The following is a 13,908-nucleotide window of genomic DNA, read 5'->3' as shown; positions in this document are numbered from 1 at the left end:
TGTACTTTGGAGAAGAAACACCAACTTTCTAGAAGAAATCCAAAGAGTTCATTAATAACTCTGGAAAACTTAGAGATTGATTATTCAATAAAGAGTAGAGAAGCAGTTTAGATCTTAATTTTTAATGATATGTAGTAAATAAGGCAAGAGTGTAAAGGATCACTAGTGACAGAGAAGGGGATAAGGGGATAAAACCAGAATTTATGTTGTCCTAGTACTTATATGCTGCTGATAAATCAGGTAAAACGCTTCACATGAGCTACCTAACTGACACTTTAACACATTAAACCTTCACTAAATACTGCTAATAACGTTCCCTGTGCACTCTAGTGGGTCCCTTTAGGATCAAGGCCGGCCGTGGGCGTTTTTAAGGCCGACAAACGCTGCCTACGGCGGCTGGTCGCGGCAGTGCGAGGGCCCGCTGGGGTTGTAGCTGGGGTGGAAGTCCATGTGCTCGTAGGCCGTGATGAAGGTGTCGGGGCCGGTGCAGTGGCTCTTCTCCAGGGACGTGTTCAGGCTCTCGTTCCTGCACATGCCAAACCTGCCCAGGTGATCCGAAAACGTGTGCGGGAGGGTGTGGAAGGAGTTCTGTGGGGGCGACAAAGGGTAACGGGGTAAGTAGGGATGTTTAAAAGACCAACATGGACAGCACCTGCAAAGCCCGGCTGGGCACAGGGCTGGACGCGGCTTTGGGCCGTGTCTGCACCCATCGGGGTGCTCCTACCGGCAGCTCGTGCACCGTGGGGGCCCTGCTGCCGTAGCTCTGGTTGGCGGTCCGGTAACGGGGGTGAGCCGGCGGCTGCCTGCGGGGGAGAGCAGAGATATTGCGGGGACAGAGCACAGCTATTGTGGGGAGCGGGGCCCGCCCGGGCCGGCGGGGCAGAGCACAGCTATTGCGGGGAGCGGGGCCCATAGCCGGGGTAGAAGGAGAGCTCCGGGCCGGCGCTCACCCGTAGCCGCGGTAGAAGGTGAGCTCCTCGAAGCGCCGGGGCACGCCCGGGCTGGGCTCGGCCATGGCGGAGCCGCCGGGCCGGGCCGAGCCGGGCCGCGGGGATGGAGCGTTACCCGGCGACCAAAGGAGGAGGGCGGGGAGCGACCGCAACCGCCCCGGGGCGCGCCCGCCCCGCCCCGCCCCGCCCCGCCCCGCCCCGCCCCGCAGGAAGCGGAAAGCGCCGCTGACCTTCCCCCGCTCCTCCTCCTCCTCCTCCGTCCCCGTGCCCTGCGGCGGGCTCGGAGCATGGCGCTGCCGCGGCTCCTGCGGGCAGGTGAGCGGCGGGGCCCGGCCCGGCCCGGCCCGGAGCGCCCCGGCCACCCCCGTGTGACCCGCGTGTTTCTGTCCCGCAGCAGCCCCGCGGCTCTACAGCACCGTCCCGGCCCCGGCCCCGGCCCCGGCCCCGGCAGGCAGCCGGCCCCGCGGTGAGTGCTGCCGGCACCCCTGGCACCCCAGCCCGGTGCGCTGATACGAACCGGGCACGGTGCATCCTCTGTGCAGTGCCGGCCCGTCCCCCCAAACGCAGTGAGTATTTGTTTCCCCTCTCTCAGCTGACGATGACAAGCTGCTCACCGAGCCTCTCAACCACCCCGACTTCTTCAGCGTGAAGGAACTCTTCACCCTGAAAGATCTCTTCGATGCCCGGGTGCACCTGGGCCACAAAAAGGGATGTCGGCACAGGTGAGTGATGCTTTTCGTGATGCAGCGCTTGTTGACAGCAGGAATGCTTCCCCAGACCGCATCTGCTGGACTGGTCTGAGCCTGGAGCTGCCCACACAGGGCAGGGTACAGGGATCCCCCGAGGGTGCGACACTGGGACAGACACAGGGCTCTCTGTGCTGTCAGCCAGGAGCAGGAGCATGGGATGGTTCCTCCCCCACATCCAGAAGCGCTCAGTACCTGCACACCCCATCCCCGTGTGTCCCTCTGTGTCCCCACAGGTTCATGGAGCCCTACATCTTCGGCTGCCGCCTGGACCAGGACATCATCGACCTGGATCAGACCATGCAGCACCTGCAGCTGGCCCTCAACTTCACGGCCCACGTGGCCTACCGAGGGGGCATCATCCTCTTCGTCAGCCGCCGGCGCCAGTTCTGCCACCTGGTCGAGAGCACGGCGCGGGCGTGCGGGGAGTACGCGCACACCCGCTACTGGCAGGGCGGGCTCCTCACCAACGCCCGCATCCAGTTCGGCCCCGGCGTGCGCCTGCCCGACCTCCTCATCTTCCTCAGCACCCTCAACAACGTCTTCGAGCCACACGTGGCCATCCGCGACGCGGCCAAGATGAACATCCCCACGGTCGGCGTGGTGGACACGAACTGCAACCCGTGTTTGATCACCTACCCCATCCCCGGCAATGACGACAGCCCCGCGGCCCTGGAGCTCTACTGCAGGCTCTTCAGGATGACCATCATCCGTGCCAAGGACAAGAGGCGGCAGAGCGAGGCCGTGGAGGAGCTGCAGAGGAAAGCCCAGGGCAAGTAGAGCCCCAGGGATGGGCTCGGTGCCTCTGCTCCACTCCACAGGGTTGGCTCTGCATCCAGCACCGCTGTTGGCGCAGCTGGCTGGTGGGAAAAGGACCCCCAGCCCTGTGCACGGTGATCCCACAGCCATGGAGGGTTTCCAGATCCAAAAAATTGTCCAGAGCAATGCAAGGGAAAATGGAGCCAGGCTCCTCTCCTTGAGTTTGTCACTGTTGCAGGGAGTGCCACTGTCCTGTGGCTTTCCTGAGCTCATGATCTCACCTGAAACCACTTGTATCTTGTGTCTGTTCTTAGCAAATAAAGGGATTTATCCCTGTGATCCTTTTTTGGTTTTTCCCTAGTGGAATGGGATGGGGAGTCTGGCCAGGGCAGTCAAGGCAGTGGGACGGAAAAGATGTCCCCAACCTGGGGATATTTCAGGGTGCCTGATGCAGGATGAGAGGATCCCCAGTGGGGTTTGGAGGGTCCCCAGTTTGTCCCGGGACACGCTGAGAGCCCAACCTTTGCCACCACGGGAGGTGGGGGACTCCAGGAGCAGCTGAGAAAAGGGATATCCATCTTTTAGTAGCCTCGTGTCTCCGTGGGAGGCCCTGGAGCAGTCCTGGGCAGGGATCCGTGTCCCGTGTCCCATCCCGTGTCCCCGGTAGCGGTCCCAGCCCCGCCCTCTCCCGGCGCTGGGTCCTCCCGCCCGTCAGGGGGCGCTCTCGGGCGGCAGAGCGAGTGCGCAGGCGCGGCCGTTCACACACTATATAAGGGGGAGGTGAGGTCTTCATCGCCCTTTCAGCGGGCGCGGGGCGGCGGGAGCGGAGCTGTGGCGGTGCTTCAGAGGGACCGGACTGGGAGCGGACCGCGACCGGCCTCTCCCGGCGCGGCCAGCGGGAAACCCTGCGTCCCTCATGCGCAGCAAACCGGTGCTGGTGGAGGCGGCTCCACAGCTGCGCCTTCCCCGCCATGATCTGGCGAGGCCCCTTCATGGCCGGTGCCGCTCTCCGCCGGCCCCGGCGCTGAGCGGCTGCGGCGGGAGGAACCGAGCGAGGTGAGGCTGGGAACGGCCCCTTCCCCTCAGCCCCGCGGCCCGGCCCGGCCCCGAGCGGCCCCGGGGCTCGGGGGGCTCCGGGAGCTGCCACGTGCGCGGCAAATCTGCAGTTGTGGAGTGCGCCAGAAGCAAAATCTATCTATCTATCTATCTATCTATCTATCTATCTATCAATATGATATTAATAATATGTCCATATATTGTGACTCGAATATATTGCAAGGTGTATATTTATATCTCTAATATAAAGCATACACAGATGTGTATTTTTTAATATGCTCCACTGAAAAAAGGAAGAAAATTCAGGGATTTCAGGTTTTCAACGATTTCAGTAGCTAACATGAATCTTCAGTGGATATCGTTCTTTTAACTGTTGTGATTCTCTGGTTTTCAGATAAATGGTGTGCTTCACCAAAAGAAGGCTGTTAGGCATTATTAACAACATTTTTCCTTTGTTTTTCTTTTCTTTCTACAGCCTGGCAGTGGACAAAAGATGAAGTGACCAGGATGGTGTGAGTTCAGAAATGCAGGGTGATCCTTCAGGAGGGGGCTGCCCAAGAAACTTCAGCCACCTTGCTGACTGTAAGTGGAGTGTTACACGTGGTATCTGCACATGCAGCAAATACCTTGCTAGCACTGCTTTTGAATTGTGATAAAATCTTCTTGTAAATATAACAGAATTATGGGATGGTTTGGATTGGAAGGAACTCCTTCCACTCTCCCAGGCTGCTCAGAGCTGCATCCAGCCAAGCCTTGAACACTTGCAGTGATGGACACCCACCCATAATTATATTTTTCCAGTGGTTTTGGGTTATTTGCTCCCCCCAGGCTGCCACTGGCGTTGCAGAGATGGCTGCTGTGGCATCTTTGTGTCAAAGAGTGGCAAGAGAGACCCAGGCTATGTTCTACGCTCGTTTGTTCTGCACCCCGTGAGCAATCAGAGTGATTGATAGCCTGACATCCCTAATCAGCCTCAATGGAGACAGGGGAAACCAGCTCTGAACTGACTGGAATGTGGGGTCTGGATAAGGGGGGGTCTGTTCTGTGCAGAGTGGAGTTTCTGATCCTGTGGTTGCCACGTGTGTTACAGAAGGATAAGTGGAAGTGATCTGTAAAACCACGTGGTAACACTAGGAATTTATCATATCAGAAAATAAAAATACTCCTGTGCTGTTATTGATACCTCTTAAATTCCTGCTGCCAGTGAAACAGCACGTGTGTAACCAGGCTTGGGGCTGTGTCTAAAGGCTGTCGATGCATTTCTCTCTTTTCCAGAGGCAGACCAGAGGTGAGCTGCAGTGCCAGAGGTGCCAGCCCTGCCCAGGTGAGCTGCAGTGCCAGAGGTGCCAGCCCTGCCCCATCTCGTGTTGCAGGCATGGCTGCAGTGCCGTGTCTGTGTCATTCGGTGGCAGACAGCAACAGGCGAGGTCTTCCCTGGTGCTCTGAGCCCTGTGAGCTCTCAGGATTGCTCAACAACCTGACATTTCAGTTCTTTTCCTGCTCTCTCTTTAATGGGGAATGGTGGAGGATGGACACCCCTTTAGCCCGTCCCTGTATCCAAGTGGTGCTGTTTGTCACTGTCCCTTCTCGAGGGACACCAAGAGCAGCTCTGGGCACGCCGAGATTGTGACCCTGAGCTTTGCAGTGAGTGACAATGGCACTGCTGAATGGGAAACCTCATTAAACGGCCATTACAGGGCCAGAGGGGCCTCAGTGGGGCAAAGTGAGCCCTCCAATTGGCAAAAGTCACTGGCTTTGGAGAAGAATGTTAATGAGGTTGTGGGGATGTGGTTCTGCTTGAGGATGTGGCTCTTCTATTTAAATTCCTTAACTTCTTTTAACCCTGCAATGCGTGTTTGGGGTTTTTCATCAGGCTTTGCTCCCTCCAGGGGTCCTGTGTGGGCTCTGAGTGCTAATGAATGTCTCGTTAGAGCTCCCTGTGAGGCACAGCAGAACCATGAACATTTTCCTGATGGCATTTGTGGAACTGCCCTTCCCCAGGCAGCACTCCTGGGCCATGGGTATTGCTTTGCTGAAGGAAAAACTGGCTCTGAGCTGTGGAAAACGTGAATGTTTTACATGAGAGTGGTTTAGAGAGGAATTAAAAATCTCTCTGTACATAGCACAGCCCTTCATCATCCAGGACTCGTTTATGTCATGGCTTTAAAGCTGGAATAAGCTCAGATTTTTTTTTCCCTGCACTATTAATAGCTTGGCTGTGCACCAGGGTTGGCAAACTCACCTTGGATTTTTGGGGAGTGATGGAATAACCCAGAGCAGGCTCCAGCTATCCTGCTCTTAAATTATCCCTTTCCTCAACTCCCCCAGCCAGATACTTTTCCAAAAACCCTCTGATGTCCTGCCAAAGAGCTTCTCCTAAATTCCTGCCATGTCCTTCTGGGCTGAAAGAAATCCCTGTCTCAAAGTTTCCTTGTAAACCCTGATAACAGAGCCTTAAAATGTTTCATTTTATATTTCATCTTTATTTTCTCTGGGAAGTGAAAACTCTTGGGACAGACCCAAGACAATGAGGGCAGCAGAGTCTGGATGGATAGCAAGGGTTAATTAATTAGCAAAATTAGTATTGACTTTATTGCTCCCTTTTCTTGCCTGTTTTTCAACTTTCCTGACATCCTGGGCCTTATTTTTTTATTTGCAGATTATGCCTTGAGCTGTAGAATGTCTGACAAACTGAGAACTGCTTGGCAGCATCCACGTCTGATGGCTTGGAGATTCCTAAAAACTTGATCATCTGTGTTTTCTCTACATGGTTAAGAAGGATTTAAATAAAAAAAATCCTAAATAAAGATGCCACCTACAAGACTGAAAGGATTATGCTGTGTGTTTGTAATGCTATTTTTTAACCATTCTAGGATGTAAGACTTTGTGGATATGAGAATTTAGGATTGTTTTAAAGCAATTCCAGGTTTTACCTCCATCCTCTTGGGCACAGAGGGGATCCAGTGAGATCAGAGTATCAGTCTTGGAGTGTCCTGGCTTTTCTTCCATCTCCTGTGGGGAATCTGGAGGAATTTAAGTGTAAAACAGCTTTGCCTTGACTCATTTCTCTCCTGTATCCCTGAGTGGTTTGTAAACTGCACTCACTTTGTGCTTTTTATTAGTGGTGAGCAGAATTCCTGGGAGTGTCCAGGGCCACAGGGGATGTGCATTAATGGAACAATTGTTGTCACAAGTGTCTTTATTTCAATTAAACTGTCAGGGCCTGGTCCCTCAGCTGCAGGAGCCACCTCTTCATAAACATTTAGAGAGGTTCTGATGTTGGGGAAATTGTTTTCCTCCAGCTCTCCAGGTGCTTTAGCACTGCTTTGAGGGAAGGAAACAGCAGGGATTTAGTGGGAGTAAACAATGGAGGGAAGGACGGAAAATGGCTTTTCTGCCACCCTGAGGAGGGGATTTTGGCAGGGGCTTGGATTCCTCTGCAATGGCAGGAGGAGCTGGGTTTGCCAGGGGAGCTGTTGCCATGGGGATGCAGGACAGGGGATGAGGAGCCTGGAGCATCCTTGCTGAATTCCAGGGAATTCCAGCCCTGCCTTCCCTCCCTGCACCTGCAGACAGGACCTTGGCTGTGCCCATACCCAATCCAGGCTGAGGAGCCCTTCAAACACAGAATCCTTGGGAGTGCTCACCTGCATGGAAAATCACGTTCCACAGGCCACTCCTCAGCAGGGACTGAGCTCTGCTGGACACAGAGCACTCCTGACACCAAAATCTGCCCAGTGAGAGGTGATGAGGAGCCTAAAGAACCAACAGAAGGAAAATCCTGATCTTTTGTCCCCAAAGGGCTCCTGAATTTGCTGCAGTGTCAGGTGTATTTTTATTTTGTGATTGCACATCAGCTACACGCTCGCTTCCCTAAGGAATTGTTGGCAGGAGAAGCAGCACATGCTCCAGCAGCAGGAATATGGCTGTGCTGGGAACAGAGCAACCTTGGGGGAGTTTATCCAGCTCTTCCTCCCTGCCCAGAGCTGTAAGATTGCTATAATTGAGCATTTCAAGGAAACAGCCATAGTGGGAGCACAGACACAGCCAAAAAAAAAAATGTCTGGAGACCTGCTAAAAGCTTTGCCTGGAAATTCATTTTAATAATGAGAGAAGCACTGGATTATTCTGGTATTAACCTTCAACCTCTGCAGGGCAAGCCCAGCTTAGTTTTTGGAGAATTAAACGGAGGGGTTGGCTTATCCCTGCTCTGAGCGTGGTGGGCAGTGACACCCGAGCACACGGAGGGGTCACAACGTTCGTGTTTAGCCCTTTGCCTTTAAGCCATCCTTGGCCTCGGCCGCTTCCAGAGCGGACACGTGAGGGAATGGCTTGTGCTGCCAATTCCGGACCGGGGGCAGGAGCAGCTGGGGGGAGCCTCTCACAAGCCTCGGCATCACCGTCAGGGTCAGGCACTTAAAAACGGAACCAAAGCACTGCCACGATTCTCCACGGTGCACCAGACAGCTGATCTGCTTCCTGTGTGACAGCTGGAGCTGATGGCAGATGACTCAGACACTTAAGGAGAGGCTTTGAAAGGGGAAATCTACCTTTCCCTCCTTTTTAGATCACAAACAAGCTGGTACTTAACAGGCTGCTGTTTGGCTATTGATGGACGGGTGTGATTCACGTAAAAGCTGTTTATTTACATCAGAGCCGTTCCTCAAAAGGAGATGTGACAAGTACAGCATGAATGATTCATTCCCATCGCTTTGCTCTGCTTTCCTGCTCATCAAGGAACAGTTTGATGCATCCAGCTGGGCTCTGCTTCCTCATCCCTTTCCGCGTCTCCTTCCTCCCCCAAGCCTGCTCAGCCCAGCTCCGTGTCCCAGCTCTGCTCCTGCCAACCCATCCCTGATGCTGCTGGGTGGTGCAAGTCATGATGTTGGTTTTCCATGAAGGAGAAGGGGCTGCAGCTCTGCTGAACTCCCTGTGCAGGGGGTGTTTTTCCTGGGGAGGAGAGGATGGAGAAACAGGCCTTCAGCCCATGGACCTCACTCCAAGCTCACAGATTGGAAATTCCAGGGCCGTGCTTCCCCCGTTAGGAATATTTGGTGTTGGAAATCTTCTTCCAGAGCAAGGTCTTGAGGTTGTTGAGCACGAGGGAGTGGTGCACTTCCATCTGGCTGGCCAGGCCACTGAGGGTCATGCAAGTTCGGAGCTGTTTCTGCAGCTCTTCCTTCAGCTCCAGGGGAGCTCCATAGAGCAGATAGTCCTGCAGCAGCCCGCACACCTTGGCCAGGTTGGGCTGCACCACGTCGCTCTTGCACTGCTTCAGGAGCTTGTCACACGTGGCCGTGCAGTCCCGCCCGTAGGTGCAGTCCCCGTTCTGCTCACAGTGCCGGCCCTTGAGGAAGCCTCTGATTGTCATCTCCGTGGCCACCTTGCGCAGGTTGACCATCTTGAAGTCGAACTTGTCGTTGTAGCCCACGTTCCTGAGGCTGCTCTCGCAGATGTAGAAGCTGCCGTAGGTCCCGTGGAAGATTTCCTCCACGAACTCCAGGAGGCCGATGGCGATCTTGGCGCGCCGGGGCCAGGCCGGCGCAAACCACTGGTGGATGAGCTGGTGGGCGAGGGAAGGCAGCAGGGACTGCAGGAAAGGGGGGACATCCACCCCGTACAGGGAGGTGTGGGGGATCTTCTCGGTGACGTAAAGGTCCCCACAGTGCCCCAGCAGCTTGGCCGTGTGCTCCTTCTCGTGCAAGGAGAACATGAGCAGGAACTCGTTGAGCTGGAGCAGCGCCCAGATGGATTTGGCCTCTGCCAGGGACACCTTCCCGTCACGGTTCACGTCTGCCATGGTGATGATCCGGCTCACCAGGGCGGGAAGAGATGGCTGATCCCCCAGCTTGGACTGCAAACAGCACAAAATTGGCATCAGACCCTCACAGCTCTCCGTGTTTGGGTGTCACATCACAAAACAGAACTGGGGGAGCAAAGAACTGAGCTGGGGAGGGGAGGAAATGGTGACACTCCAGAAAATGCCACACAACGTGTGGGCATCCAGCTCCAGCAGAATTTTACCAGCCTCAGGGCTGCTCTAGAGCTGGAATCCCACCACTGCTGCAGAAGCCCCAAGAGGGGAAACTACCAGGACCACCAAATCATCTCTGCCCAGCACAGATGCCACCCACAGCCGTGGCACAGCCACCTCCAGAGATGCTGCTACTGAAATCTCACAGATAAGAACTCATTTCCTCCACTCATCAGTGCATGGCACTGGCACCAGCAGTGCCAGTGGACGGGGGGCACAGGATGGAGGAGCTCTCGTTCAAAGGGAAGGAAAAACACAGTTGGTGTTTCTGAGGGCTGTGGATCCCACAGGGCCCTGCACTGACCTTCAGGAAGTTGAGGAGCATCTCCTTGAACTCGTCCATGGAGGTTCCCCGGGTGGGTTTGTCGAAGAGCACCACGTCCCTCCTGGGCACAGAGTCCGGGCGGCTCTCGGCCCTCAGGGCTTCCCTGATGCCGCATTTGATGATCACCTCCCTGTCCCTCCAGAGCCCTCTGTACACCTGGAGCACAGGGAGGGGCACAGCAGGAGGAGGGAGCTGGGTGCTGGTTTGGGATGGGCACAGGGGAGATGTGCAGGGTTTGGGGCTGTGCCCCGCCCTGGCATGGCTGGAGGGCACGGACCTACCTGCTGGCTGGGGGAGGAGGAGAGGCAGTGCTGGAACAGGAGGCCGCGCTCCTCACACAGGTCCTTGCACGTGGAGCCAGAAATGATCCCTTTCTTGTACTGGTCACACTGGGGAGGGCAAGGACAGAGAGGAGCTCAGCAGGGACAGATTTCTACTGGCCCTTAGGGATGGCTCAGTGCCTTGGGCTGGCAGGGACCCCTGTGCTGCTGGAGGGATCTCAGGGATTTGTTCCTGGATGCTGCTGCTGCTAATCCAGGGGTTTGGGAGAACTTCCTGACTGGAGGAGAGGGCAGCATGGAGTTGGGTGAGGAAGCACAGGCTCAGGCTGCTCAGCAGAACCAGGCTCGCCCCAGTCTAGGGGGTGGCAGGGACAGGGACAGACATGGCTGATCCATGGCCAGGCTGGAGCTGGAGACATCCCTGGGCAGGAGAGGCTGCAGCTCTGCAGCTGCTCGGCGAGGGCACAGCAGCCTCAGGGCTGGAAGCTGGAGCTGCAGACATTCACTGCATCTTTTCCCTTTTTTTTCTGCTGTGGATGGGAATTAACCCTTGGACCTGCTCACAGAGGACACGGCCAGACACGGAGCCTGGAAGCCCCAGCTCCAAGCAGGAATTAGCGCCCAAGACCCCGCGGTCGGAGTCAGGCAGAAAATCAAATTAAACGATCGTTGCTGTTGTTATGGCAATTCCTGCCTCCCTTCTCTGCTGAGGGATTGATCAACGAGGCTTGTTCTGACACAGCCCAGCTCCCCCTCCTCTCCTGGGCTGGGCTGAGACCCACTCCCATGCCAGGGGCACACACAGCACTCCTGGGGACATGCCATGGGGAACATGGAACGTACTACAAACCCATGGAACTACACTGCAAACCCCAAACAGGGCAAAACACACAGAGCCAGGCAGCCACACAGAGCTCTGCTGCTTTCCTTAGGGCTCCTCAGCAGCCACAGACAGGTACCATGGACTGAGTGCTCCCTTTTTCCTCCTGCTCTGCAGAGCCCAGAGGGGACTGGTGTGATGCTGTCCCTGCCCACAGATCCTGCTCCCTGCCCTGCCATTCCAGCTTCATCTGGACAGACATGGATGTGCCCACGCCTGCCCTGGCTGCTTCCCTCTGCCATCTCAGAATTGTTTCACCGTCACCCTGGCAGGGTAAGGTCACCCCTCCTGCTCCGAGATCCGTGTTATGTCAGGGACAGCAGCTGCCAGGAGGGCTCCTCCTCCCAGCTCTGGGGCTCCCACAGCCCCAAGCAGGACAGGAGCCGGGGGGCTGTGCTGCCACTCACGATGATCATCCGGCAGACGTGGCCGCGGCACAGCTCCGAGTAGGACGCGTAGTGCATGTAGGCCACCCAGCTGCCCACGAAGATGCCCAGCCACACCACCAGCAGGTACTTCACCTTGATGCCCGGGAGGCGGCCCTGCAAGGCAAAGGAAACGCTGTTGAAACCCTTTTGGAAGGGCAGGGCATTGCCCAGGGCAGCACAGCTGGCCAAGGACGGCTGTGCCACACAGACCGACCTGAGCGCTGGGGAAACCTTCAGCCTTTTTTATATATATATTCATCAGTCTCTTATGCAACTCCTGCTGCAAGTAGGTCACTTAAAATTCCCTAAAAGCAGGGGGATTAGCAGGCTGGGCTGCAAGGAGCTGGATGCTGTGCATGCCTGGGAGCTGTGGCCACATCCTCCCGCTCTCCTGCCCTGTGCAAGGCTGGGGTATCCCAGTGGGGCTGCAGGAGCTCTGCTCCTGTTTGGGGGGACCCCTCTCAGCAGAACCCCCCTTTACAAAGCCCCACAGGCAGGGGAAGCCCCCAGCAGCAGTTTTCGTGTGGGAGTGGGTGAGTAACAAACCTGGGAGCTCACAGGTGATGCTCTGTGCAAACAACTCGGAGGCTCTCAGCAGGATTTTGGGTTTTTGGCTTTGTTTCCTCCCCCCTGACCTGGCACAGCAGCACTGCTGCCATCTGGCCTCCTGCAAGAGAGGCTGCTCACCTGGCTTGTGTAACGGAGCAGATCCCAGCAGTTCCAGAGGGCAGGGAATGAATCCTTGCACTAAACAAACCCTTCCATCCCTTTTCTGTAGGTAATTCTACAGAATCCCTGGCCTTTGACCACCTCCAAACCCTCCTCATGACCTGCTGCTGGGATAGGGCTGGATCTGGATGGGTGCAGCACCTTTAAAACCTGCCAAGGATCCTCGCTTGGGTCTTGTAGCCCAAAACCACTCCCCACTCCAAAATGCTCCTCCTCAGCCTCTTTGCAGGAGCTGTCAGGGCTGTGGGAGCCACAGGAATGGGCAGAGAGGGTGAGAGCAGGCAGGTCTGCCTCGAGATCGTGACATTTCTCCCACTAATTGGAAACCCTAAAGTGTGAAGAGGACCTGGGTGTCCAGCTTGCCTGTGAAGCAATGGCACCGCTAATTAACATGAAATTAAATTAAAGAGAAGCCAAGCACAGCCAGGACTTGGCAAAGACAAAGTGTAGGTGGCTGCTCCTGTGAGCTGAAAAGCAGCCCATGGCCCTGAAGTCAGGCACACTGAGACCTTGAGATCCCCCCAGCACAGGAGCCCCCCAAAACTCAGTAAAGGGGCTTTTCCAGGGACTTCCCACTAGAGATAGGTCTTGGAAAACCCTGGAATAGCCAAAATGTCACTTTTTACTTATTCTGACTTAGAATCCATCCTGTAGCAGAAGGGGAGTCAGGACTGCTGCCTGAACATGGCATGGAGAGCTCTGGCTTCATCATCCCCTAAAGGGTGGAAAGAAATGTGGGAGTGGGGGATGCATTTCAATGAGAGGTTCCCCTGAGATTTGCTTGGATTTTGAGGGTTCCTCCAGTGCCTCAGTCTCAAGGCACAGGGGATTCTCTCCCCATTGCCTTCCCTGCACTGAAGGGTGTCACCCTGTGAGAGTTGCTGTGTTTAGTTTTAGAGTGACTCTGGAGGATATGAAAGTGACTTTGGGCTGGGGCTGACTTCAAAGGCAAAATGGATGCAGCATCAACAAAATCCTGCTCCATCCCTGTGGCTCCCCGGGGAACACGGGGGTTGTTCCACAGCACTCCCAGCTCTGCACCCACCTCTGCCCACCGGGCATCCCCTCTCTCATCCCCTCCGGGATAACCCCTCTGGTACAGGATCTCTGCCACAGTCAGGCTTTCCCATTCCAGGCTGCAGAGAAAACCAATTCCAGCATCCCTGGCATCCCCAGCATCCCTGGAGATCTGAGGGAGGTGCCCGGCCCTCGGAAGCTCAGGGATGGGAAGAGGAGGGAAAATAAAGAAAGAAAGAGAAGGAAGGAGCCATCCCTGCCCTGCTGCATCGGCGGCTTCACCCAGCGCTGCGGGCTGGGCTGCCCCGCTGCTCCCCGGCTCCGGCACGGCGGAGCGGGCGCGGGTTATGCAACCGCTGCGGCCCCGGCTGCCGCTCCCGACCCCCGATGTGCCGGTGCCCGGCCCCGAGCTCCTTGCACCGGCGTCGGGGCAGCCGAGGCGGAGCGTCCCTTTGTGCACGGCCGGTGCCAGCATGCGGAGACGGGCATCCCCGAGCCCGCATCCCAGCACATCCCAGCGCATCTCCCCGGCCCGGCGCATCCCCGAGCCCGCATCCTCCATCCCGGCGCATCCTCGCTCCGCCGGTACCTGCAGGCCCTTGGAGAAGGGGCAGAACAGCACCAGATGCACCAGCCGCCGGATCCTCCGCATGCTGCGGGCGCCCCGCGGCCGCGGGCCTCAGGCTCCGGGGGGCATGGCCGG

The 13,908-nt window shown here is 56.4% G+C and overlaps 3 protein-coding genes, 1 long non-coding RNA gene and 2 other non-coding genes across 7 annotated transcripts; 4 read left to right on the top strand and 2 right to left on the bottom strand.

Moving 5' to 3' along the window:
* Positions 1-106: 106 nt before the first annotated feature.
* PIERCE1 (piercer of microtubule wall 1) lies at positions 107-1,037 on the bottom strand. Its single transcript, XM_054284271.1, has 3 exons — positions 951-1,037; positions 725-803; positions 107-588 (listed from the first exon to the last, which is right to left on the bottom strand). Exons 1-3 carry the CDS (start codon positions 1,013-1,015, stop codon positions 388-390), a joined length of 345 nt encoding a protein of 114 aa, XP_054140246.1. The 5' UTR covers positions 1,016-1,037; the 3' UTR covers positions 107-387.
* Positions 1,038-1,195: 158 nt separating this feature from the next.
* Positions 1,196-2,794, top strand: MRPS2 (mitochondrial ribosomal protein S2). Of its 2 annotated transcripts, none has more exons than XM_054284269.1 (4): positions 1,196-1,265; positions 1,345-1,416; positions 1,543-1,672; positions 1,933-2,794. In XM_054284269.1, the coding sequence occupies exons 1-4, from the start codon at positions 1,238-1,240 to the stop codon at positions 2,474-2,476; spliced, it is 774 nt and encodes a 257-aa protein (XP_054140244.1). In that variant the 5' UTR covers positions 1,196-1,237; the 3' UTR covers positions 2,477-2,794. The 2 variants fall into 2 exon arrangements, with proteins under 2 accessions (XP_054140244.1, XP_054140245.1); XM_054284270.1 differs by having other exon boundaries at positions 1,198-1,265; positions 1,348-1,416.
* A 543-nt stretch (positions 2,795-3,337) lies between these two features.
* LOC128942117 (uncharacterized) lies at positions 3,338-4,799 on the top strand. The gene is made up of 3 exons (XR_008483592.1): positions 3,338-3,511; positions 3,987-4,093; positions 4,787-4,799. It is a non-coding gene; the product is annotated as an uncharacterized LOC128942117 (long non-coding RNA).
* On the top strand, positions 4,340-4,473 carry LOC128942211 (small nucleolar RNA SNORA17). Its single transcript, XR_008483599.1, has one exon. It is a non-coding gene; the product is annotated as a small nucleolar RNA SNORA17 (small nucleolar RNA).
* Positions 4,800-4,862: 63 nt separating the features above from the next.
* LOC128942212 (small nucleolar RNA SNORA17) lies at positions 4,863-4,996 on the top strand. Its single transcript, XR_008483600.1, has one exon. It is a non-coding gene; the product is annotated as a small nucleolar RNA SNORA17 (small nucleolar RNA).
* Positions 4,997-7,586: 2,590 nt separating this feature from the next.
* Positions 7,587-13,908, bottom strand: DIPK1B (divergent protein kinase domain 1B). Its single transcript, XM_054284372.1, has 5 exons — positions 13,795-13,908; positions 11,439-11,573; positions 10,152-10,259; positions 9,850-10,026; positions 7,587-9,365 (listed from the first exon to the last, which is right to left on the bottom strand). Exons 1-5 carry the CDS (start codon positions 13,855-13,857, stop codon positions 8,553-8,555), a joined length of 1,296 nt encoding a protein of 431 aa, XP_054140347.1. The 5' UTR covers positions 13,858-13,908; the 3' UTR covers positions 7,587-8,552.

The sequence above is a fragment of the Melozone crissalis genome, unplaced genomic scaffold (assembly GCF_028551555.1).
Source record: "Melozone crissalis strain CALT ecotype California unplaced genomic scaffold, PUWL_Pcris_2 ptg000041l_1, whole genome shotgun sequence".
NCBI lineage: Eukaryota > Metazoa > Chordata > Aves > Passeriformes > Passerellidae > Melozone > Melozone crissalis.
Note: the sequence above shows the minus strand (reverse complement) of the source record. Positions and strands in the feature narration are given on the sequence as shown.